This window comes from Bufo gargarizans, chromosome 2 (genome assembly GCF_014858855.1).
Source record: "Bufo gargarizans isolate SCDJY-AF-19 chromosome 2, ASM1485885v1, whole genome shotgun sequence".
NCBI lineage: Eukaryota > Metazoa > Chordata > Amphibia > Anura > Bufonidae > Bufo > Bufo gargarizans.
Window position 1 is genome coordinate 200,128,605 of NC_058081.1, and position 25,571 is coordinate 200,154,175.

The window sequence follows — 25,571 nt, forward strand, 5'->3', positions numbered from 1 at the left end:
AACCCAAATTTCCTATCTAAAACAATTAGCATATCATGAAAAGGTTCTCTAAACGAGCTATTAACCTAATCATCTGAATCAACTAATTAACTCTAAACACCTGCAAAAGATTCCTGAGGCTTTTAAAAACTCCCAGCCTGGTTCATTACTCAAAACCGCAATCATGGGTAAGACTGCCGACCTGATTGCTGTCCAGAAGGCCATCATTGACACCCTCAAGCAAGAGGGTAAGACACAGAAAGAAATTTCTGAACGAATAGGCTGTTCCCAGAGTGCTGTATCAAGGCACCTCAGTGGGAAGTCTGTGGGAAGGAAAAAGTGTGGCAGAAAACGCTGCACAACGAGAAGAGGTGACCGGACCCTGAGGAAGATTGTGGAGAAGGAGCGATTCCAGACCTTGGGGGACCTGCGGAAGCAGTGGACTGAGTCTGGAGTAGAAACATCCAGAGCCACCGTGTACAGGCATGTGCAGAAAATGGGCTACAGGTGCCGCATTCCCCAGGTCAAGCCACTTTTGAACCAGAAACAGCGGCAGAAGCGCCTGACCTGGGCTACAGAGAAGCAGCACTGGACTGTTGCTCAGTGGTCCAAAGTACTTTTTTTGGATGAAAGCAAATTTTGCAAGTCATTCGGAAATCAAGGTGCCAGAGTCTGGAGGAAGACTGGGGAGAGGGAAATGCCAAAATGCCTGAAGTCCAGTGTCAAGTACCCACAGTCAGTGATGGTCTGGGGTGCCATGTCAGCTGCTGGTGTTGGTCCACTGTGTTTTATCAAGGGCAGGGTCAATGCAGCTAGCTATCAGGAGATTTTGGAGCACTTCATGCTTCCATCTGCTGAAAAGCTTTATGGAGATGAAGATTTCCTTTTTCAGCACGACCTGGCACCTGCTCACAGTGCCAAAACCACTGGTAAATGGTTTACTGACCATGGTATTACTGTGCTCAATTGGCCTGCCAACTCTCCTGACCTGAACCCCATAGAGAATCTGTGGGATATTGGGAAGAGAAAGTTGAGAGACGCAAGACCCAACACTCTGGATGAGCTTAAGGCCGCTATGGAAGCCTCCTGGGCCTCCATAACACCTCAGCAGTGCCACAGGCTGATTGCCTCCATGCCACGCCGCATTGAAGCAGTCATTTCTGCAAAAGGATTCCCGATCAAGTATTGAGTGCAGAACTGAACATAATTATTTGAAGGTTGACCTTTTTTTGTATTAAAAACACTTTTCTTTTATTAGTCGGATGAAATATGCTATTTTTTTTAGATAGGAATTTGGGGTTTTCATGAGCTGTATGCCAAAATCATCAATATTAAAACAATAAAAGGCTTGAACTACTTCAGTTGGTGTGTAATTAATCTAAAATATATGAAAGTCTAATGTTTATCAGTACATTACAGAAAATAATGAACTTCATCACAATATGCTAATTTTTTTAGAAGGACCTGTAGCTCTCTGCTCAGTATCACAGCAGGTTTCACCATCACTCATTGTTAGGCTACATGCACACGAACGTTGTTTGTTTCCATTCCGGTTTTTTTGCGGATAGGATGCGGACCCATTCATCTCAATGGGTCCGCAAAAAATGCTGACAGCATACCGTGTGCTATCCACATCTGTATGTCCGTTCCGCAGCCCCGCAAAAAAAATAGAACATGTCCTATTCTTGTCCGTTGTAGGCACTGTTACAATGGATCCACAAAAAAAACGAATGGCATACGGATTTCATCCATTTTTTTTTCTTTTGCGGACCGCAAAACACATACGGTCGTGTGCATGTAGCCTTACTGAGTACACACTCAACACTAACGTGCAGAACACATGGTAAGTACCTCAACCTTACCAGCAGACAATTATAGTGCAACAATATGAACCATCAAGTGGGTGCTGGGCACCATGTAATGGCCCTTTCTGACTTCACCTTCTCCTCCTGCAAGATGGAACACTGGGGGAGATTTATCAAAACTGGTGTAAAGGAAAACTGGCTTCGCTGCCCATAGCAACCAATCGGGTTCTGCCTTTCATTTTCAAAAGGAGCTCTGAAAAATACAAGGTGGAATCTGATTGGTTGCTGTGGGCAGCTAAACTAGTTTTCCTTTACACCATTTTTGATATCTCCCCCACTTTCCCGGGTGTCATCAACTTGATGACCACAACACTGAGACAACAGCCAACTTATACCAGTGGTGTACAGGATAGTACAACTAGTTCTCAACCTCTTGCAGCACTTTGGAAAGGAATACGTGTGGACTACTCCTAGTTTATTCCCTTACACAGTGGTGTCCAAAATAAAGCGACACGCTGTTTTATTTGGAACAATCTATGACGCAGTAAGCCTAGTGTGACCTGGACACAGTGTATGGCAACAAAGGTTCTATGACGTCACGCGCAGACTGTCACAAGTCACCTGTTCTGCACTTCCGGCAGCGAACGCAGTTACCATGGCGCTTCCAGCTTACAAACAACGCCGAGTAAACATATCTGTAATGTGATTGGCCAAGAGAGCACTTTTGTTAAGAATTCTTTCACTATTCAGCCAATCAGATAATGACTTCCCGTTCTATGACCCCGCCTTATGGGGCTGGCGGCTACGCCCCCTGAGTCCGGCGCCTGCGCTTCCCGCCTTTCCGGTCAGTTGCCGGTGACACCTGAGGGCGGAGGGAACGCTACAGCGGCCGGATGGTAAGGGATGTGAACGTGAGGGCGCTGCAGGTGGCCCTTTGGGTAATGCGTAGAGGGGCCCCAGTGGTGTTGTCCCGCCTGTGTCAGTCACGTGGGTGCTCTCTCCGCAGGGCTGTCTATGGGCTGCCCTGCAGTTGGAGTGACAGCAGCAGAATAGATGTCTGGTCCCTGGAGAATCTGACCATAGACATCAGGCCATACAGGTGACATTCTGTAATTGTGTGACAGGAGCACTGGCAGGTAAAGGTGCATGCAGATTTCTCTCAGCCCTCCCCTGACACACATTAAAGAGGACCTGTCACATCTGCCAACCCCTTTAATGCCCCTTCCAAAGGATGGGCCACCAGCAGAATGAAGGGGCACAGCTACTGGACGAGACGCTGTATCCTTGTAAGGGTACTTTCACACTTGCGGCAGAGGATTCCGGAAGGCAGTTCCGTCGCAATCTGGACGCAAACTGATGCATTTGTGAGACGGATGCGGATCCGTCTCACAAATGCATTGCAATACTGGATCCGTCTCTACAGTTGTCATCCGGAAAAACGGATAGGGTATTTATTTTTTCCACAGATTTAATGGTCTGCGCATGCGCAGACCGGAAAGAACGGATCAGTTTTGCCGGAACACTTGGGGCCGGATCCGGCACTAATACACTTCAATGTAAATTAATGCTGGATCCGGCATGTGTTCAGCAGTTTTGGCCGGAGATAAAACTGCACCATGCTGCGGTATTTTCTCCGGCCAAAAAACATAAGAGGGACTGAACGGAAGACATCCTGATTAGTGTTGCGCGAACTTGTGTTTTAAGTTCGGCGTCTAAAGTTCGAGTTCAGGTTATCGAAGTGTCCCGTTATGGATTCTAAATTCCGTTATGGTCCGTGGTAGCGGAATCCATAACGGAATACTTCGATAACCCAAACTTTAGGCGCCGAACTTAAAACACAAGTTCGCTCAACACTAATCCTGATGCAAACTGAACGGATTACTCTCCATTCAGAATGCATGCCTGATCAGTTATTTTCCGGTATAGAGCCCCTGTGACGGAACTCTATGCCAGAAAAGAACAACGCAAGTGTGAAAGTACCCGATCATTGAAGGGACCTTTATTCTGCCCCTTCCTGGAGACCTGACCACCAGCGATCAAACGTTCTTGACCATCATAAGAATAGACCCAGAAAACCTTGTAGAAAAGCACTGACTCCTTGAGGATGAACCGAGCAGAGACGTCACGGATATGTCAAGAGGTTTCTGAAATGATAGTGATGCTTTAAAGGGGTTTTCCAGTATTTTACTACTGATTCTGAGGATAGATCATCAGCAGGGGCGGATTGGCCATACACCTTACAGGCAAATTTCCTGGTGGGCCGATGCCCAGGTGCTGCCTGAGCCCTCCTCTCTGCCAATGGCCGGGTACATAATGAGCTCTCAGCAGTAATTAACCCTGTGAGAATCGGGTACTCATGTACCCCACAGGCGACCACACGTGTCCTCCTGAATTCAACCGCTGTGGCCCGCACCTCACCTCCTAAGCCCCCTGCTCCATATCTTACAGTCAACTGGAGGAGGACAGAAAATGGCATCTAATGATGGCCACCACAGCAGGGTAGCTTTTGGGGCAGTATATAGTACTGCACTGTGGTATATGGTTCTGATAGGAAGGTATTTTGCGCTGTGGTATTGCTGACCCCGCCTACTTGTATTTCCCCCGACAACATGGGGCCCCTTTTATTATTTTTTTTACTAGGGCCGCTATAAGTTCCCAGTCCACCCCTGGTCATCAGTATCTGATCGGTGGGGTCCGACACCGCTAAGCACAGCCGCTATACAGTGCAACCAAGTACAGCCGCTATACAGTGTATAGGTAAGCGGAGAGAAGGCAGCGGAGCTCGCAGGAGTGCTGGTACCTTCTCAAACAGCTGGTCGGCGGGGGGCCCAGGTGTCCTGAGGATAGATCATCAGTAGTAAAATCCTGGAAAACCTCTGATACCAGGCGCTATACCTGCAGGACTAGTTCAGCTCTTACTGATCAGATGCTTCTTTCTGGAAAAAAAGTACTTTTAATCCATGTGAGAATCCACAGTCAGTGCACCCCTCCTGCTTCCCCTCCTTGAATGAAAGGACCAGGTGGGGTGACGATGTAGGAACCTGGTCCTGTTGATCAAGAGGGAGACGGCTGTCAAGGGTGCACAGAGTGGCTCGGTCCGCCCTTGGTGCACTTAACCACATTTACATATAGATTAAAAGTACTTTTTCTCCAGAATGAAGGCAGTGATCTCTAAGTGAAAGTTATGACTGATGTACAAGGCATAGGTGAAGAGGTTATCCAATGGCCGGGGGCTGCGCTACACTGTGACTCCTATAGGAGAAACTGGGAACTATGGAAATAGTGTAGCACAGCCCGCTAGGCTGGTTCCGTAGCTCCTGAGTGACAGAAACGACTTCAATATTTCCTTAGTTCCCATGCACTTCTACAGGGGGCACAGAAACATTGTTTCCGGAACCCCAGCCACTGCATACAACTGGTTTTCCAATCTGACTATGGCCTATCCACAGGATATGTTATATTTAGGAATGAGCCAATCGACTTCGGATGAAACTTCGTTCTAATACTGTACGGAGCAGGAGCTCCGTGCAGTATAAGGACTTGTTCACACGACCGCAAAACACGGATGCCGCCCGTGTGCCTTCCGCAATTTACGGAACGGATGGCCCTTTATAGAAATGCCTATTCTTGTCTGCAAAATGGACAAGAATAGGACATGACTCATAATTTTTGAGGGGCCACGGAATGGAGCAACGGATGTGGCACATGGTGTGCTATCCGCATCTTTTGTGGCCCCATTAAAAAGGGCAGCTCGGACGCGGAACCAAACTACTGTCATGTGAATGAGCCCTGCTCTGTACAGTGTTGGAACAAAGTTTTATTCAAATCGACTTTGGGTGTTTCATCCGAAGTTGATTCGCTCATCCCTAATTATATTCTGAAAACTCCAGATGATCCATTTTATAACTGATGGCCTATCCTCTGGATACATTATCAGTGTCTGATCGGAGGGGGTCTGACACCCGGGACCCCTCCGATCTCCTGTTAGAGAAGGCACCGGCGCTCACAGAGCACAGTGTGGTACATTGTATAGCGGCTGTGCTTGGTATCACACTGAGCCCCATTCACTTGAATGAGACTAAGCTGTGACTGATGAATGTGTCGTCACTTGGCCTCGGAAAAGCTGAGAGAAGGCCGCGGTGCCTTCTCAAACAGCTGATCTGCGGGGGTCCCACCGATCAGATACTGATGACCTATCCTGAGGATAGATCATCAGTTATACAGTTCCAGAAACCGCTTTAATTCCATGGCACTGTACATCAAGAGAGGGTTATACATACATAATAGAAAAAATACAAATATTATACACACAAAACTATTAACAGAGGGGAGAGGACCCTGCTCGTGAGAGCTCACAATCTACAAGGGAAGGGGAGTGCCAGTGGGTGGGGGTAAATGCTGCTCATGTGGCTGTGTGGTGGCAGCATGCTCATTGGGTGGTAGGCTTTCCTGAAGAGGTGGGTTTTTTAGGTTGCTGTTGAACGTTAGGATCTTGGGGGAGAGTCTGATGTGTTGGGGTAGTGAGTTCCAGAGTGTGTGTGAGGCACGTGAGAAATCCTGTAGACCAGGGATGCCCAACCTGCGGCCCTCCAGCTGTTGTAAAACTACAACTCCCAGCATGCCCGGACAGCCTACACCTATCAGCCTACAGCAGGGCATGATGGGAGTTGTAGTTTTACAACAGCTGGAGGCCTCAGGTTGAGTATCCTTGCTGTGGACGACTGTCTACAGAGCAGACAAGAGGAGAAGTAGGTGCTTTGAGGATCGGAGATTACATGAGGATGTTTCGGGAAAGCAGGTCAGAGATGTAGGGAGGGGAAGCATTTAAAGGGGTTATTCAACACCAAAATGCCCAGGCACCTCATACAGGTTAGGCTACATGCACACGACTGTTGTGTGTTTTGCGGATCCGCAATACACGGATGGCGTCCATGTGCGTTCCTGCAATTTGCGGAACGGCCGGACAGCCATTAATATAACTGCCTAGGGGTGGGCGATATGGACGATATAGGCGATATAAATTTGTGCCACGATATGGATTTTGAGCATATCGCCTATATCGCCGGACTGCGATATGATCGCGCTCTCTGCACGCACCATGGTCTCCTGAGCTGGCACAGAGTGGAGAAGAAGGGAGTCCCTCCCTCCCCACTGTGCGCGGCTGCCGCTGACCACCAATGACAAAAGAGTAGGAGGAGAAGGGGAGGGACTGACAGTAAATCATTGAGTTTTCACGATCTCAGTGAGCTCGTGAAAACTCAAATCCGATGGTATATTCTAACCCCCAGGCGTTCCCATGGTGACAGGGATGCTTACCTGGGGGTTAGAATATACAGGGCCACGCCGCTCACAGGAACACATTTATAAACTAAACAGTAGCTTTAACTTTAATCAGCGACTCTTTACTGGATACCTTACTCTGTCTTAGCTCCGGTAACAGCAGGCAGTGCGGGCGGGCGGCGCTCACTCACTGACGTCACGGGCCTGCTCCTCCCACTAGGCGGCGCAGGCGCGCGACGTCAGTGAGTGAGCGCCGCCCACCCGCACTGCCTGCTGTTACCGGAGCTAAGACAGAGTACGGTATACAAGTAAAGAGTCGCTGAATTAAAGTTAAAGTTACTGTTTAGTTTATAAATGTGCTTCTGTGGGTGTCACTGTTTAGGGGAGGGGGATCTATGGGGGTCACTGTTTAGGGGAGGGGGATCTGTGGGTGTCACTGTTTAGGGGAGGGGGATCTGTGGATGGCACTGATTAGGGGAGGGGGATCTGTGGATGGCACTGATTAGGGGAGGGGGATCTGTGGATGGCACTATTTAGGGGAGGGGACTCAGCTCCCTGCTGTTGTGTGTACTATGCACAGGGCAGCAGGGAGAGTGTAAAGTCCTATTCACCCTAATAGAGCTCTATTAGGGTGAATATGATAAGGGTTCTAGCCTTTAAGGAGGCTAATAAATAAAAAGTAAAAAAAAAAAGTTTAAACCCCCCCCAAATATAGAAAACAATATATCGCATATTGCAATATAGATTTTAGGCCATATTGCCCACCCCTATAACTGCCTGTTCTTGTCCGCAAAACGAACAAGAATAGGACATGACTCATAATTTTTGCGTGGCCACGGAACGGAGCAACGGATGTGGACAGCAAACGGAGTGCTGTCCGCATCTTTTGCGGCCCCATTGAAGTGAATGGGTCCGCATCTGAACCGCAAATACTGCAGCTCGGATGTCGTGTGCGGTCGTGTGCATGAGGCCTTATACTTACCCCAGTCCCCGGCACCCACGTCACTCCTGATGCACGGCCACTGCTGCATCTCCCCGTCGCACAGATCAAAACATACGGGGTGAGGGGGTCGGTTTGGCAGCCAATAGCAGGCCACGGCGGGGACGAGCCTTCCTAGTGTCACTCCTAGCTAGTCAACCTGTATGAGGTTCATCACTTTTGACCATGATCAATCCCAAGAAAAAATAAATACATTTAAATTTGTATGTTTCAAATACACAGTGGAGCCACGTTATTATGACCACCAGCTAACATCCAGAGTAACCACAGTGTACAGCATGGACATCAGCTAGATGGGCTGGGGGTGACTCGGTAAGGTAGGTTGTCAGGTATACTGCTGAGCATCCCACCGCTGCAGGCGGGTATGTGGGGAAGGATCCATAACGATTGAGGTGGTCCCACAGATGCTCATTCTTATGTAGGGGCTCATTTTTTGCGCGATGAAGTGACGGTTTTATTGGTACCATTTTGTGGGACATACGCCTTTTTGATCACTTGGTGTTGCACTTTTTGTGATGTAAGCTGACAAAAAAGGCTTTTTTTTGACACTGTTTGTTTTTAATTTTTACTGTGTTCATCCGAGGGGTTAGGTCATGTGATATTTTTATAGAGCTGGTTGTTACGGACGCGGCGATGCCTAATATGTATAGTTTTTTATTTACTTCACTTTAACACAATAATAGCATTTTTTAACCAAAAATAGATGTTTTAATGTGTCCATGTTCTGAGAGCTATATTTTATTTATTTTTTTGAGCGATTTTCGTAATTAGGGGCTCATTTTTTGCGCGATGAAGTGACGGTTTTATTGGTACCATTTTGTCGGACATACGCCTTTTTGATCACTTGGTGTTGCACTTTTTGTGATGTAAGGTGACAAAAATGGCTCTTTTTGACACTGTTTTTTTTTATAGAGCCGACTGTCACGGACGCGGCAATGCCAAATATGTCTCTTTTATGTTATTTTTTCTATTTTAATTTTTTTTTTAAATTCCTTACTTGGGGATTTTATTTTATATATTTTTTTTATTTTACACTTATGTCCCCCATAAGGTCATACAAGACCTCTGGGGGACATCTAATTTTAATTTTTTTCACTATTGATTTCTGCTGTAACTGGTGCTGACATAGTTACAGGGTAAATACACCCCCCCAGAGAGGCTGTACAGCGGCATACTGCACTGTACAGCCTCACTGCAGGGCTGATCGAGGTCTGTGAAAGACCCGACAGCTCCTGCACTCTCCCGGCCCTGGCGGTCACATGACCGCCGGCCCGGAACAGGAAGAGCATAGCACTTCCTGCTCTTTATACACAGCGCTCGGTGAGCGCTGTGTATACAGCGATCTAGAAGGCAGGGATTAGTGTGCAGCTGAGATCTCGGAAAGAACGTTCAGAAACGTCCATTCAGAGATGGAGAACCATCTCCCAGACGTTTATAGTCAACGGGCACACGGGAGGTGGTTAAAATCTGCACGGAAAAAAATCTGCATCGTGTGCATTGAGAATTTCAAATTCTCATAGAATACAATGTACATGACCTACGGTGCGGATTTTCTGCGCGCAATCCTGATCGTATGCATTTAGCCTTAGTGTGCAGGCATACCATGTTCCTTTATATGGCTTTTGAGACAGACCATCCATTGACAACCAGTCTTTGCAGAGGAGAAACCCCATGTTCATCAGAGCACGTTCATTTTCACCTACTGCTTCCTTCATAACACATAAATAAGACACTTTAAAGGGTTATACTTTAGAGGAAAAATAAATAAAAAGTAGCAATCTGGAGTATAAGGCCCCTTTCACACGAGCGAGTATTCTGCGCGGGTGCAATGCGTGATGCGAACACATTGCACCCTCACGGAATCCGGATGGTTGCCAAGAGATGTTGTTTGTATATCTTCAGTTTTTTTATCACGTGCGTGCAAAACGCATTAAATCGCATTGCACCCGTGTGAACAACTAAACGCAATCGCAGACAAAACGGAATGACTTTGTTTGCGAAATCGCGCATTTTTCACTAAACGCATTCGCAACGCATCCGGACTTGCACACGCTCGTATGCAAGGGGCCTTACTCATTTAAGGCTTGGTTCATTCATATCACCGTTCAGCCTTTCTGTTCTCCTGCTCCGTTTAGGAGCAGGAAAAAGGAAAGGACGGATTTGGCGCATAACTGAGCTGAACAGAGCCTACGGACCCCATAGACTATAATATATAGACAAAAGTAGCGCATGCAGGACTTTCGTCTTCGCTTCAAAAATCTGCTTCTGAGCGGAAACCTAACGGACCCCATTATAGTCTATGGGGTCCATAGGCTCCGTTCGGCTCAGTTATGTGCCGAATCCGTCCTTTCCTTTTTCCTGCCCCTAAACGGAGCAGGAGAATTGAAAGCCTGAACGGTGATATAAGCAAAGCCTAATAGTGCAGATAAAGGTCCAAGATCCTGGTGACAGATTCCCTTTAATTTTGTCCGACAATCCAAGCCTTCTACACTGCCCCCTGTGAATGAACTCTGAGGGTGCTTTGTCCTGTGCCTCTTTTTTAGTCCTCTCCTAGTTTTGGCTTCAATAACCCCATCAAAATGATACGTGAAAGCATTGTAAGGGAATTAATAATAAAGTTAGACGTGCAACATGGCTGCAAAATAAATAATTTTTTTCTCTCGACTCTGTTGTGCCAACTCTCTATAATTCTTGCTAATGAAAAGTTACCACTGGGTGTTACCAGTCGGGGGTGTGCCCCTGTAAAGTCTGACACTATCTGAACAGTGCTTCCTTTGAAAAAAGCAGTTACCGAAATGTGAACTGACCCTATAGCTGAAATACAGGCCTATACGTTTTGCTATGGGGCCCCATAATGTTAATAAAACTGGTGTAAAGTAGAGCGGACTTAATTGCCCATAGCAACCAATCAGATTTTACTTTTCATTTTCCTAATGAGCTGCGAAAAATGAAAGGTGGAATCTGATTGGTTGCCTTGGTTTTCCTTTACACCAGTTTTGATAAATCAGTTGTCAAGACAAATGTCAATCTTTAATAAAAATATCACTGCTCTGCTCTTTATGTATATTTCGGTGCATGTAGTGTTCCGTAGAACACGGTTTTCTTTCTGCATGGTTGACCTGCTATTCTTCTTTTCAGACCTATGTCTAATATTGCGTTTTTTTCCCCCACTGATTTACAGGCTTCCTTTCAAAGATCTAACAGTCATGACAAGGTCCGAAAGATTGTGGCCGAAGAAGGGCGTACTGCTAGAAACCTGATAGCCTGGAGTGTCCCTCTGGAGAGCAAAGAAAATGAAGGTGCTAATAAAACTAGAATTTGGGAAATCTGTGGAGGCTGAATGGAGGGGTGTCCGCACATGTGTGTTGCTCACTTTATTGAAGACTTTACAAAGTTACAAAAACAACCAATCAGTCTGATGACCTGTCTGCTTTGTGGGGGTCTGACATCCTGGACCCCCACTGATCACAGCTCACCAAGCACATCACCGTACATAGTATATCGACTGTGCTTAGTATCGCCACTCAGCACCCTTCACTTCAATGGGGCTGAGCTGCGCCTAGGCCATGTGACCAGTAAATGTGACGTCACGTGACCTAAGTAAAGCTGTGAGAAGGCTGCATGGCTACTGCGAGCGCTGGTGTTTTCTCAAATGGCTGATCCGCGGGGGTCATGGGTGTCGGGCCTCCACTGATCAGATACTGATAACCTATACAGAGGATAGGTCATCAGCTAAAAAAAAAACCGGCTAAGGGTACTTTCACACTAGTGTTGTTCAGATCCGGCAAACCGTATGCAAATGGTATATACCAGATCTGTATCATCCGGAAAAACGGATCTGGTATTTAATTTTTTTCAAAGATTAAAAGCAAAAATAGTTCCTCCTATGTCCCGGCGCATGCGCAGACCGGAAAACCGGATCCGGCAACGTGGCAATTTCCGGAACACTTGGTACCGGATCCGGCATTAATACACTCTATGGAAATTAATGCCGGATCCAGCAAGTGCGGTAGTGTTCCGGGATTTTGTCCGGAAAAAATACTGCAGCAAGCTGCAGTATTTTGTCTGTTCAAATACTGTACAAGAGACGGAACGGAAGACATCCTGATGAATACTGAACAGATTGCTTTCCATTCAGAATGCATTAGGACAAAACTGATGCGTTTTTTTTCCGGTATTGAGACCCTTTACCGGATTTCAATACCGGAAAAGAATAACCCTAGTGTGAAAGTACCTACCCTTTAACTCACATAAACTTGAATGGAGAGACCTGTGTATGTTTGAGCAACCCATGCATGCAGGTTGTGCCATTCAGCTGCTGCTGCCAGTCATCTCAGACTGCAAAACCTAGTTTCCCCAATATGTGAGATCCAAGAGGTGAAACACCCACCTATAAGGCATTATTGTCTAAGATAGGAAAACCCTTTAACCCCTTTCCGACATCCGCTGTACTTGCACAGCGCAACCGGAAGTGACTTCCGCAAAGTGCCATACATGTACTTGCACGCCCAATCAGTGCAGAGGCAGTGTTACGGACAGCTGGGCCCCTGATGTATCCGCCAGCATCGCTAAATATTCGATGCCAGCAGATTAACCCCTCAGATGCCGCCATCTCTTCTTCAGCCTGCGCTGCGATGACAGTCACAATTAAACAAAATAAAAACGTAGATATATTAGGTATTACCGTGTCTGTATCACCCGGCTCTATAAAAATATCATGATCTATCCGGTCAGGTAAACAATGTTAAATTTTTTTTATAGAAATCGTGCCAGAATAGCCATATTTTAGTCACCTTGTCTCACAAAAAGCATAATGGCGAGCAATCAAAAACCTACATTAGTACCAATAAAAGTTTGTACCGCAAAAATTGAGCCCCCACATAAGACAGCAGAAAAATAAAAACAAATATGGCTGACAGAAAAAAATGGCAACACAAAAATTATAAAAAAATAAAAATCCTTTTAGTGTGTAAAACTGAACAAAAATAAAAAAAAATAGATATAATAGGCATTGCTCAGTCCCTAATTACCTGCCCTAGAAAAAATATCAGAGTAAAGCTGAACAAAAATAAAAAAAATAGACGTTAGGTAACACCGCATCCATAATGACCTACTGTATAAAAACATCACATGATCCAGGTAAATGCAGTAAAAAAATAAATAAATAAAAACTGACCTCACCTCCCAAATATAATATCAAGCAATCAAAATGTACCCAAAATAATCACAACTTATCCCACAAAAAATAAACCCTCACACAGCTCTATCAAGAGCATTCTTTTTTTAAATGTATGGTTCTCAGTAAATGCCTGTACTACTACTCCAAAGGCTGTTCAATAGCAACATAGCACCCGTAAACCAATCCTTTAAAATTTGCACTGCAGAAGCCAAACGGTGGTCTTTCTCGAGCCCTGCAGCATACCCAATTGACAGTTGATGTCCACATTTATGGTATTTCTGTACCCAGTGGAACCTGCCTAACCATTTAAAGGGGTTATCTAACACTATAAAAATGTCCCTCATGTGCTGGACCCCTCACAATGAATATACTTACCTCACTCCCTGCGCCGTTCCTGGTCACCCGCGATGTTAGGGAGGCTCGTCCTCGCCTGCCATTGTTTGCTCCCCACCGGACATCGGATGTTCAGGGACCAGGAGCAGCGTGGGGAGCCAGGTAAGTATATTCATTGTGAGGGGCCCAGCATATGGGGGACATTTTTATAGTGTTGGATAACCCCTTTAAGGGGAGTGATGTGTCTTAGATGGCACCAGCTGGGTACAGCATATTGGGCACTTAAATTCCATATCGGTCTAAAACTTGCAATATTTACTTTGCACAGATCATTATGCATACATTTCTGCAGCGTAAAAATGCGCACTCCACCCGTTAATAACTACCTTTAGCGGTGTAGTTTCCAGAATGGGGTCACTTCTCAGAGGTTGCATTTATTATTTAGCCTCAGAGCCTCTACAGTTGTCAGCACAAGATGTAGAAATCACAACATTGGACCTCAAATGCGCATGGTGCTCTTTTACTCCTGAGCCCTGGTGTGTGTCCAGGCAAAAGATTAGGGCCACATTTAGTGTGTTTATAAAACCATAAGCACTGTATAATAATAAGAGGGCTGACTTTAAACACTGGCATATGCCGGCAGAACATATTGAGCACTGAGGTGGTATATCTGTGTAAAAATAGCACTTTGCACCATCTACTGTAAATTAATTTGCAACACATCTTTTTTTGTGTTTTAATATTTAACCTCAGACCCGCTGCAGTTATTACCCACCGCTGTGGTGTGCTCTTTGCTGTTATCACTTGTGAAAGTAAAAAATTTCATCCCAAGCAACATTTTATTGGAAAAAAATGTAATTTTCCACATGCCTTCACCACGGCACAACCTGGAGGTTACCCTGCCTCCTCAGGGACAGGAAACAACATGGAGATCAGTGAATAAAAGCTCCCTCCCCTTTAACTGCTCCAGTTGTTTGCTGTCCCTTGGAATGGGTAGAGATCCAGCTATTTGCACAGCCTGGTGGTTTGTATCCCTCGGATGGCTAGGAGGGCTGATGTGGGAGGCAGGACCTCGGGACAGGGCTGTAGGTCCTCCATGCCTCCAGGTGTATGTCCGTAGTTTGCTGGCAACCCTGGGCTTCAATTACGTGTCAACCAGAGTTACTGATTGAGCTGGAGGGATCGGTAGAAGAATGAACTTGTTCTCGCAGCCCAATGAACAGCCTCAGACGGTGCGCAGAGTCACTTATGACTCATCACGCGTCACATGAGGTGTGCTGTGACGTTAGGATGCCTGAAGTGGCGCTATGAAAGTGGCAGGCAAGCTGGAAGATGGTGCAGTATTGTTTACCTGCTTTCAGGAGCAGCGCATGTTTTATACAGCGATGTCCCTATCGTCTGAAGGCTAATCTTCCTGCAAGTCCTCCGATCCCCAGGGTCAAACCTCCTTCCCAGAGGGTCTTTTTGGTATTGTATTTTCCTCTGTAAATGTGAAGCAAGTGGGTGGTGTATATTTCTTTCCCAGACTCTGTTCTTTGCTGAAGGCCCCTCATTTTTTTTCCCTTAGTGTTTTTGCTGAGGGGGTCTCTCTCTTGCTTCTCCCTTGTGAAACCTTTAAGGGGGAGCCATCTCAAAAGACAAAAAAATGTGCCATTTGTAAAAATCACATAAAAAGTGACTTTGTACTAGATGTATGGACACAGCCATAGAAGCAAAACTTGCTCCAAAACCATCTACCTCCAAGTCTCAGTCTCCGGATTTTGGGGAACCTGAATTGGATCAAGATGAAGGAGAAATATCTTTGAACGCTGGTTCAAGGGCTTCTGATGGAGGGTCAGGATGTCCATTATGCTCTATTGATGAGAGAGAGAGACTCTGCTAAAAACTATCAGAGCTACCATTAACTTAGAGGAGTCTAAGGGTACTTTCACACTTGCGTTTTTCTTTTCCGGCATAGAGTTCCGTTACAGGGGCTCTATACCGGAAAATAACTGATCAGGCATATCCCCATGCATTCTGAATGGAGAGTAATCCGTTCAGTTTGCATCAGGATGTCTTCAGTTCAGTCGTTTTGACTGATCAGGCAAAAGAGAAAACCGTAGCATACTACGGTTTTATCTCCGGCGAAAAAAACTGAAGACTTGCCTGAATGCCGGATCCGGCATTTTTTTCCATAGGAATGTATTAGTGCCGGATCCGGCATTCAAAATACCGGAATGCCGGATCCGTCCTTCCGGTCTGCGCATGCGCAGACCTTTAAAAATGAAAAAAAAAAAAAACGGATCCGTTTTTGCCTGATGACACCGGAAAAACGGATCCGGTATTGCAATGCATTTTTCTGACTGATCAGGCATTTTTCTGACTGATCAGGATCCTGATCAGTCTGAAAAATGCCTGATCAGTCAGAAAAAATGACATCCGTTTGCATACAGTTTGCCTGATCAGGCAGTCAGTTCAGGCAACGGAACTGCCTGCCGGAATCAAGCAACGCAAGAGTGAAAGTACCCTAACAAACTCCTTTCGGTTCTGGGGGATAGGAAAAGGAGTCTTCCCTGTACACAAGAACATTAAAAAATTGATGCAGAATAAGTGGAAAGATCCTGAATAAAAACAGGTCACTTCTAGAATGTTTAAGAGAAAGTATCCCTTCAGGAAGACAGATTTGGCATTTTGGGATAAGGCACCTAGAGTAGACTGCCCTGTAGCAAGAATTTCATAAAGTGGTAGCTAGGGATCGACCGATTATCGGATTTACCGATGTTATCGGCCGATATTCATGATTTTCTAAGTTATCGGCATCTAACCTTGCCGATAATGCGGTGGTTGCTACCATTTGAGGATCTACGTCTCCTCAGGGATCCGACGGATAAGAAGTGTGAATCCCTTAAAGAAGGCCTGGGAATCTTCTACTGCTATGTTAAGACCCAGTATTGCGTCTACCCATACTGCTAAAACCCTCTACATATGGCTTTTCCAGCTGGAGGAGCATTTGGAGGCAGGTATACCCAGAGAGGACATTTTGTCTTCTATTACAGTTCTTAAATAGGCTACAAACTTTATGATGGATGCTTCTGCAGATCTGTTAAAACTGATCTGCAAAATCTGCGGCCCTCTCCAATGCATGTCATAAGGCAGTTTGCTGAAGGTCCTGGTCTTGGGATGCAGCCTATTATGTGCTATACCGTGTGATGGTTATAGACAGTTTAGTACAGCATTGGACGACATTCTTGAGAAAGCCTCTGATAAAAACAAAGGCTTTCCTGCTGAATCCCGTTATTTTCACCAAAGACGTTCCTTTCTGCTCCACATGCGTAATAAGTTTGACCAGAAGAAAAAGTAGTATTCCTCTACCTGGAAGTCCACCAAAGGGAAGGCTAACAGATTTCTATTTAATATGGACAAGTCCTCCCATCAAGCTACCCAATGATGCCAGAGATCAGGAGGGAGGCAGGTTAAGGAAATTAAATACGTCTTTGGAAAGAATTGAAGTTTGTAAACCCTACTCCCAACAGATTTCTAATAAACAAAAAATTGTTGGGAGAAAATCAGTCAGCCCTGGAGCAACAGATTGTTCTCCTTTTAGAAAAAGAAGCGCTAGTCCCAGTACCACCAGTTCATCAAGGGGAAGGTTTTTATACTCCATTTATTTATTTATTTTTAAAACCAAAAGGGTCCTTCAGATCAATCATCAATTTAAAATCCTTTGACACGTCAGGTACAAGAAGTTCAAGATGGAAACAGTCAAATCCATAGTCGACTGCTTTCCAGAAATTTGCTTTATGGTAACAGTAGATCTGACGGGCACATAGGGGCACATTTATCAAACTGGTGCAAAGTAGAACTGGCTTAGTTAGGCGCTGTCCAAAATGAAAGGAGGAATATGGTTGCTATGGGCAACCAAGCCAGTCCTACTTTACACCAGTTTGATAAATTACCCCCATATTATGTACTGATCCATAGATCATCAAACATTTCTGAGAATTTCCATCTTTCTAAAAGGAAAAGTATGTAATTTCCAATTTCAGCTTCCTCCATTTGGACTCTGCTTGGCTTCAAGGTTCTTTAGGAAGATAATTGCAGAGGTGTTGGAGGTTCTCCATCAGTTAGGTATACCCCTAATCCCATATCTGGATGATTTCCTCTTTGCAGCACCGACAGAACAGATTCTCAACCTGCAGGATCAGACATTACTGTGGACACCCTATCAAATTTGGGATGCTTAATCAGTTTTCGGACCTTCTTCCGAACCAAGATTTTTTTTTTCCTCTGGCTCATTCTCGATTTGCAGCAGATGACCTCTTTCCTTCCATAAGGGAAGCCAAGATCTTTCATTGAGAAAGTATCAGAGTTCTGGCTTCTCTCCCATGCAACTATCAGAGGAACAATGAAAGAGCTGGGCCTTATGACATCAGCTATACCAGCAGTAAAGTGAGGAAGTTACAGGCTTTTCTTTTGGATTTGTGGGACAAGAAACAGACATTGAACAAAAATTGAAAATTGAAAAGCCTATAGTGGTGGCTCACAAAAGGAGGAATTTGTCTCAAGGAGTGTGATGGAGTCAGACAGATCAAGTAGTTATAAATGTGGATGCAAGCAAACAGGGTTTGGGAGCACACATGAGGAATTCAATGCTGCAAGGAAAATGACGACCAGTTCTGTGCCATTCTTCTTCAAACTAGGTTTGCACCAGGTATCGAACTTTCGATACCCAATCGATACGTTTGGTGAAGGTCCTGGTCTTGGGATGCAGCCTATTATGTGCTATACCGTGTGATGGTTATAGACAGTTTAGTACAGCATTGGACGACATTCTTGAGAAAGCCTCTGGTAAAAACAAAGGCTTTCCTGCTGAATCCCGTTATTTTCACCAAAGACGTTCCTTTCTGCTCCACATGCGTAATAAGTTTGACCAGAAGAAAAAGTAGTATTCCTCTACCTGGAAGTCCACCAAAGGGAAGGCTAACAGATTTCTATTTAATATGGACAAGTCCTCCCATCAAGCTACCCAATGATGCCAGAGATCAGGAGGGAGGCAGGTTAAGGAAATTAAATACGTCTTTGGAAAGAATTGAAGTTTGTAAACCCTACTCCCAACAGATTTCTAATAAACAAAAAATTGTTGGGAGAAAATCAGTCAGCCCTGGAGCAACAGATTGTTCTCCTTTTAGAAAAAGAAGCGCTAGTCCCAGTACCACCAGTTCATCAAGGGGAAGGTTTTTATACTCCATTTATTTATTTATTTTTAAAACCAAAAGGGTCCTTCAGATCAATCATCAATTTAAAATCCTTTGACACGTCAGGTACAAGAAGTTCAAGATGGAAACAGTCAAATCCATAGTCGACTGCTTTTCAGAAATTTGCTTTATGGTAACAGTAGATCTGACGGGCACATAGGGGCACATTTATCAAACTGGTGCAAAGTAGAACTGGTTTAGTTAGGCGCTGTCTAAAATGAAAGGAGGAATATGGTTGCTATGGGCAACCAAGCCAGTCCTACTTTACACCAGTTTGATAAATTACCCCCATATTATGTACTGATCCATAGATCATCAAACATTTCTGAGAATTTCCATCTTTCTAAAAGGAAAAGTATGTAATTTCCAATTTCAGCTTCTTCCATTTGGACTCTGCTTGGCTTCAAGGTTCTTTAGGAAGATAATTGCAGAGGTGTTGGAGGTTCTCCATCAGTTAGGTATACCCCTAATCCCATATCTGGATGATTTCCTCTTTGCAGCACCGACAGAACAGATTCTCAACCTGCAGGATCAGACAGTACTGTGGACACCCTATCAAATTTGGGATGCTTAATCAGTTTTCGGACCTTCTTCCGAACCAAGATTTTTTTTTCCTCTGGCTCATTCTCGATTTGCAGCAGATGACCTCTTTCCTTCCATAAGGGAAGCCAAGATCTTTCATTGAGAAAGTATCAGAGTTCTGGCTTCTCTCCCATGCAACTATCAGAGGAACAATGAAAGAGCTGGGCCTTATGACATCAGCTATACCAGCAGTAAAGTGAGGAAGTTACAGGCTTTTCTTTTGGATTTGTGGGACAAGAAACAGACATTGAACAAAAATTGAAAATTGAAAAGCCTATAGTGGTGGCTCACAAAAGGAGGAATTTGTCTCAAGGAGTGTGATGGAGTCAGACAGATCAAGTAGTTATAAATGTGGATGCAAGCAAACAGGGTTTGGGAGCACACATGAGGAATTCAATGCTGCAAGGAAAATGACGACCAGTTCTGTGCCATTCTTCTTCAAACTAGGTTTGCACCAGGTATCGAACTTTCGATACCCAATCGATACTTTTACACCTGGATCGATACGATACCAGGATTTGCTATTTTCCAATACTAGGCTGCGCTACTGCACAGCCTAGTATCTTTTAGACGCACTACCCTTGGCGCGCACCATGTTCTCATCAGCCGGCACAGTGGAGAAGGAGGGAGTCCCTCCCTCCCCACTGTGACGTGTCCGTCACGGCCACCAATGAAAATAGCAGTGAGGAGGAGGAGGAGGAGAGGGGCTGTGGCCAAAGCACCACTAATAAATATAATTAACCCCTTAATAAAAATTTAAAATGTGTGATACTGCTGGCACCCGGCCTCAATGACAGGGCACGATGATCCCGCAAACCCCATCAATTAACCCCTCAGGTGCGGAACCTGAGGAGTTAATTGATACGGTTGGCAGCCTACATTTGTATTTAGGGGTTCATTATATTAATTGGTGGTGCGGTGGCCACAGGGTTCCCCCCTCCTCCCTCAGTATTTGCATTGGTGGCAGTGGTAGCTTCCGATCGGAGCCCCAGCAGTGAAATTGCAGGGCTCCGATCGGTTACCATGGCAGCCAGGACGCTACTGAAGCCATCCATGGCTACCATGGTAAGCTCCCTGCTGCCGTGTGCACAAAGCACAGGGCAGCAGGGAGAGTGTAAACTGGTATTCACCCTAATAAATCTCTATTAGGGTGAATAGGACAAGGGCTCTAGACCCCTAAGGGGGATAATAGCTATTAAATAAAAAGTTAAAAAACCATCAAGATATTTTCCCAATTTTACATATAAAATATATAAACAATAAAAAAATAAACATATTACGTATTGCCACATCCGAAAAAGTCTGAATATTTAAAAATATCTCTATGTGGTGAACGTCATAAGAGAAAAAATATATAAAAAACACGCGATTTGCGATTTTTTAGTCACCTTGTTCCCCCCAAAAATAGGATAGGACTCTTCTATTATGGGCCGGACCGTCGTTCCATACAATGCAAAATGCTCGCTGCTTTTTGGAGTATTATTTTTTTTTTAGGTTATATCGAGTATCGCAATACTTTTTTATGGTATCGAAATCAAATATAAATTTTGGTATCGTGACAACCCTACTTCAAACATCAGAGAATTGTCAGCAGTTTTTCAAGCCCTAACAGTCTTTTCTCTGTTAGTCTAGTCAAAACATGTAAGGATTCTTGCGGACAATATCACTACTGTGGCCTATATAAAAAAACGGGGAGACAAGAAGTAGGTCCCTAGCCACGGTAACAGAAAGAATAATTTCCTGCACAGAGAAACATGTAATGTCTCTATCAACATATTATTACCGTATCTATTACCTCAGCAGAAAGACCTTAAAAGAGGGAGAATGGAGTCTAAACCAGGAAATATTCGACCAGTTTTGTGGGAGATGGGGGCTACCATTGATCTACGTATTTGCATTAAAAATGAACAGGAAAGTAAAAAACTTCTCTTCCCTCTCATATCTGCACCAACCTCCAGTGGGATGCATTCTCACAACTAGGGCTGAAACGATTATTCGAATAACTCGATTAAATCGAGTCAAAAAATTCATCGATGCAGTTTCCCTGCATCGAGGAATCGTTCAGATCACGTGATCACGGAGCGGGAGTGAAATTAAGCGTCTCACTCACCGCTTCCGTGTCCTCCGGAGCCAGAGAGGCAGGACTGAGCGGCCGACACGGAGGAGGGAGTCTCTCCCTCCCCACTGTGCGCGGCTGCCGCTGAAGACCAAGTAGGAGGAGGAGGGGAGGGACGGAGGAGGAGGGGAGGGGAGGGACTGTGGCCACTGCGCCACCAATGAATGTGCCGGCCATATCCCACAGGGTCCCCCTCCTCCCCCCCATCATTGGTGGCAGTGTCAGTTCCGATCGGAGCCCCAGCAGTGTAATGCTGGGGCTCAGATCGGTTACCATGGGAGCCAGGACGCTGCTTAAGTCCTGGCTGCCATGGTATGTTAGTAGTGAGCAGAGAGCAGCACATTATACTCACGTGCGCTGTGGCGGACGGTCGCTCCTTCTTCTGTCTGTGCGGCGGATTGCTAATGCTTACAGCATTAGCAATGCGCCGCACAGACCTATGAGAAGGAGCGACCGCCGGCCACAGCGCACGTGAGTATAATGCGCTGCTCTCTGCTCACTAACATACCATGGCAGCCAGGACTTAAGCAGCGTCCTGGCTCCCATGGTAACCGATCTGAGCCCCAGCATTACACTGCTGGGGCTCCGATCGGAACTGACACTGCCACCAATGATTAATACTGGGGAGGGGGGGTTGCGTTACCAGAGGGGGCATATCAGAGGCTGGGGGAGGCAGATCAGAGGCTGGGGGGAGGGAGGGAGGGGAGGCAGATCAGAGGCTGGGGGGAGGCAGATCAGAGGCTGGGGGGAGGGAGGGGAGGCAGATCAGAGGCTGGGGGGAGGGAGGGGAGGCAGATCAGAAGCTGGGGGGAGGGGGGGGAGGCAGATCAGAGGCTGGGGGGAGGGGGGGAGAGGCAGATCAGAGGCTGGGGGGAGGGGGGGAGGCAGATCAGAAGCTGGGGGGAGGGAGATCAGAGGCTGGGGGGAGGGAGATCAGAGGCTGGGGGGAGGCAGATCAGAGGCTGGGGGGGAGGCAGATCAGAGGCTGGGGGGGAGGCAGATCAGAGGCTGGGGGGGAGGCAGATCAGAGGCTGGGGGGGAGGCAGATCAGAGGCTGGGGGGGAGGCAGATCAGAGGCTGGGGGGGGAGGCAGATCAGAGGCTGGGGGGGGGAGGCAGATCAGAGGCTGGGGGGGGAGGCAGATCAGAGGCTGGGGGGGAGGCAGATCAGAGGCTGGGGGGGGAGGCAGATCAGAGGCTGGGGGGGGGCCAGATCAGAGGCTGGGGGCAAGCAGATCAGAGGCTGGGGGCAAGCAGATCAGAGGCTGGGGGAGGCAGATGGAGAGAGAGTGGTTAATGGAGGCTGCAAGCACCACCTTGGCATGTATAAAGTTATTGGTTTAGAGAGGGGTTAATGAAGGCACCTCCAAGGTGCTTTCATTAACCTCTTCAGACCAATAACTTTATACATGCCTAATGCCAAGGTGCTTCCATTAACCCCTCCAAACCCAATGGGCATGTATAAAGTTATTGGTTTGGAGGGGTTAATGGAAGCACCTTGGCATTAGGCATGTATAAAGTTATTAACCCCTTCAAACCAATAACTTTATACATACCTAATTACGTACATTATTTTAAGTAGCTTTTTCTTATTAGATTACTCGATGAATCGAGAAATATAATCGATAGAATACTCGATTACAAAAATATTCGTTTACTGCAGCCCTACTCACAACCATGGCCAGAAGGCCTTCTTTAAGCCCCCCCCCCCCCCCTTCTTTACTGATCCTAATAACACCCTTCTGGCCACAGAGGTCCTTGTTGCCACTGCTCATGTCTATAGCGAAGAAACATTTCTGGAACCTTCCTCTAGTTCCAGATCTTCTTTCCCAGGGTCCAGTATTGCACCCGATCATACCTCAGCTTCACCTGATGGCCTAAAGAGAAAAACGACAGTTTGTGTCTGTCATAAATACTTTGATGCAAAGCCTGAAGCCAGTGACATCCAAAATCTACCTTAGCTCCTGGAAAGCTTTCCTATTATTCGTTTCAGATGCCTGGGATCCATCTATGCCTCCAAACCTAACGTTAATTCTTGATTTTGTTCAAATCTGAACAAGAGCTCAGAGTGAGTACACTCAAAGTTCAGACAGCAGCATTAAGTGCATTGATGGGGGTAAGATTAGCGAATCTAGACTTAATCCGAAGTTTTTTTTTAAGGGAGCTAATAGGATTCGTCCTTCTTTTAGATTCACTGTGCCTCCGTGGGGCGTAAATCTGGTTCTCTCAGTTCTGGATGGATGCTCCCTTTTAATGGAAAATGAAGTTAAAATTTCACATTTTTTTTCAGATTTTCCATTATTTTTTTTAACTCGTTTTATTGAAAAAAGAGTAACAAGGCACATACATAGCATAGACATATGCATACCATAAAATCACATACAGTAGGCTATATCAAGTATAATGAAATCATTCCGGAGTGTCATACAATACAGTACAATAACTAAAGAGTACACCATTATACAGATGTCATCATTTCCTTCACGAGCATAGTGTGGACAATAAAAGCAACAAAGCAAATGTGAGAAAACCAAGAGGCGCTATACCCCTCTCAGGGGTCGACTGACCTTACAGAATTGGGCGATGTAGTTAGAGTAGAGTCGCACCATAAACCCCAAACCTTCTGAAATTTGTCAGGGCACTTCCTATTCACATATAGTACTTTTTCGTGTGGGATGATCTGATTCACTATCCTTTTCCAAATTCCCACAGTGGGAAGATCCTCCGCCATCCACTTGAGGGCTATCACTTTGCGGGCCATAAACAGGGATTCACTGAGAAGTATTTTATTGTAATGCGACCACCCGTCATTGTCCAATACACCCAGCAGACATACCTTGGGACATAACGGAATCGGGCCCATACCCAATGATGACAAAACTCTAAGGATATCCTGCCAGTATGATCTGATATGGGAGCATTCCCACATCATGTGCCAGAAGTCCGCGTTAGTATGTAAGCATCTAGGCAATTAGGCTGAGGCATCCTCCCCATCTTATGCAGCCTGGTAGGAGTCAAATAACTACGGTGCAGCATATATAATTGTATCAGTCTATTGTTAACCGAGGGTGACACAGAGGTGACAGCCTCCAACGCATCCGCCCATTCCTCTGCAGTAAGATGGGGAATATTACCCTTCCACCTGGCTTCGGCTAGAATGGGTTGTGAGGACATCCGCAACCCCAACAGGTAAGTATAAAGGGCCGAAATCAAACCTCTAGGTCCTTGTGATTTTACTACACCGATTAAGGGGTATGAAGAGATGGCCCTACTCCGATCCCTAAACTGTACCTGCAGAGCGTGTCTAATCTGCAAGTATCTAAAAAATTGGGTACGCTCTAGGCCAAATTTCTCCTGAATTTGAGAAAAGGAGCAAAGAACACCATTCTGATACAAGTCACGCAGCGCATGTATCCCTAAAGATGCCCAGACTTGAGTTCCCTCTATGGACTGCAAATGGGGAAGCAATGGATTAACCCACAGGGGTATATCATCCGCCCAGTCCTGATAACGCCTCAATTTGGAGTCTCTCCAAACTTGATGTGCTAGCTTGTGAATCTGCAATAGTTTCCCTGATAGCGATCCTGCCCCTTCTAACACTGGCCATAAACTGGACAACCCCAAATACTGCTGCAGATAATATTCCATATTCATAAGAGGCTGCCCATTAACCCAACCAGCTAAAAATCTCAATTGACCCACCAGGAAATACAAATGAAAATCCGGGAGAGCCGCACCACCCATCATCCTGGATCGTTCAGATTTTCCATTTTAATCCATTTTCCTTTAACACAGCAAGGGTTAACAGCAAAACAAACCTCAGTATTTATCACCCTGATTCGGCATTTAAGACCCCCACACCCCATATGTGTTTGTAAACTGCTGTATGGGCACATAGCAAGGCTCAGAATGGAAGGAATGCGATATGATTTTTGGAGGGAACATTTTGCTGGAATGGTTTTTGGACACCATGTCACATGTGAAGAGACCCTGAGGTACCCCTACCATGGAAACCTCCAAAAAGTGACCCCATTTAGGAAACACCACTGAAAGAATTTATTGAG

General features: G+C 45.6%; 1 protein-coding gene across 2 annotated transcripts in view; it reads left to right on the forward strand.

The window, feature by feature from the left end:
* Positions 1-2,609: 2,609 nt before the first annotated feature.
* The window catches only part of SCAPER (S-phase cyclin A associated protein in the ER), a 284,324-nt gene continuing 261,362 nt past the window's right edge, over positions 2,610-25,571 (forward strand). For both annotated transcript variants that reach the window (XM_044279884.1, XM_044279885.1), the window contains exons 1-2: positions 2,610-2,680; positions 11,246-11,363. In XM_044279884.1, the coding sequence (XP_044135819.1) occupies positions 2,678-2,680; positions 11,246-11,363 (121 nt within the window). In that variant the 5' untranslated portion in view covers positions 2,610-2,677. The remainder of the gene's footprint in view (positions 2,681-11,245; positions 11,364-25,571) is intronic.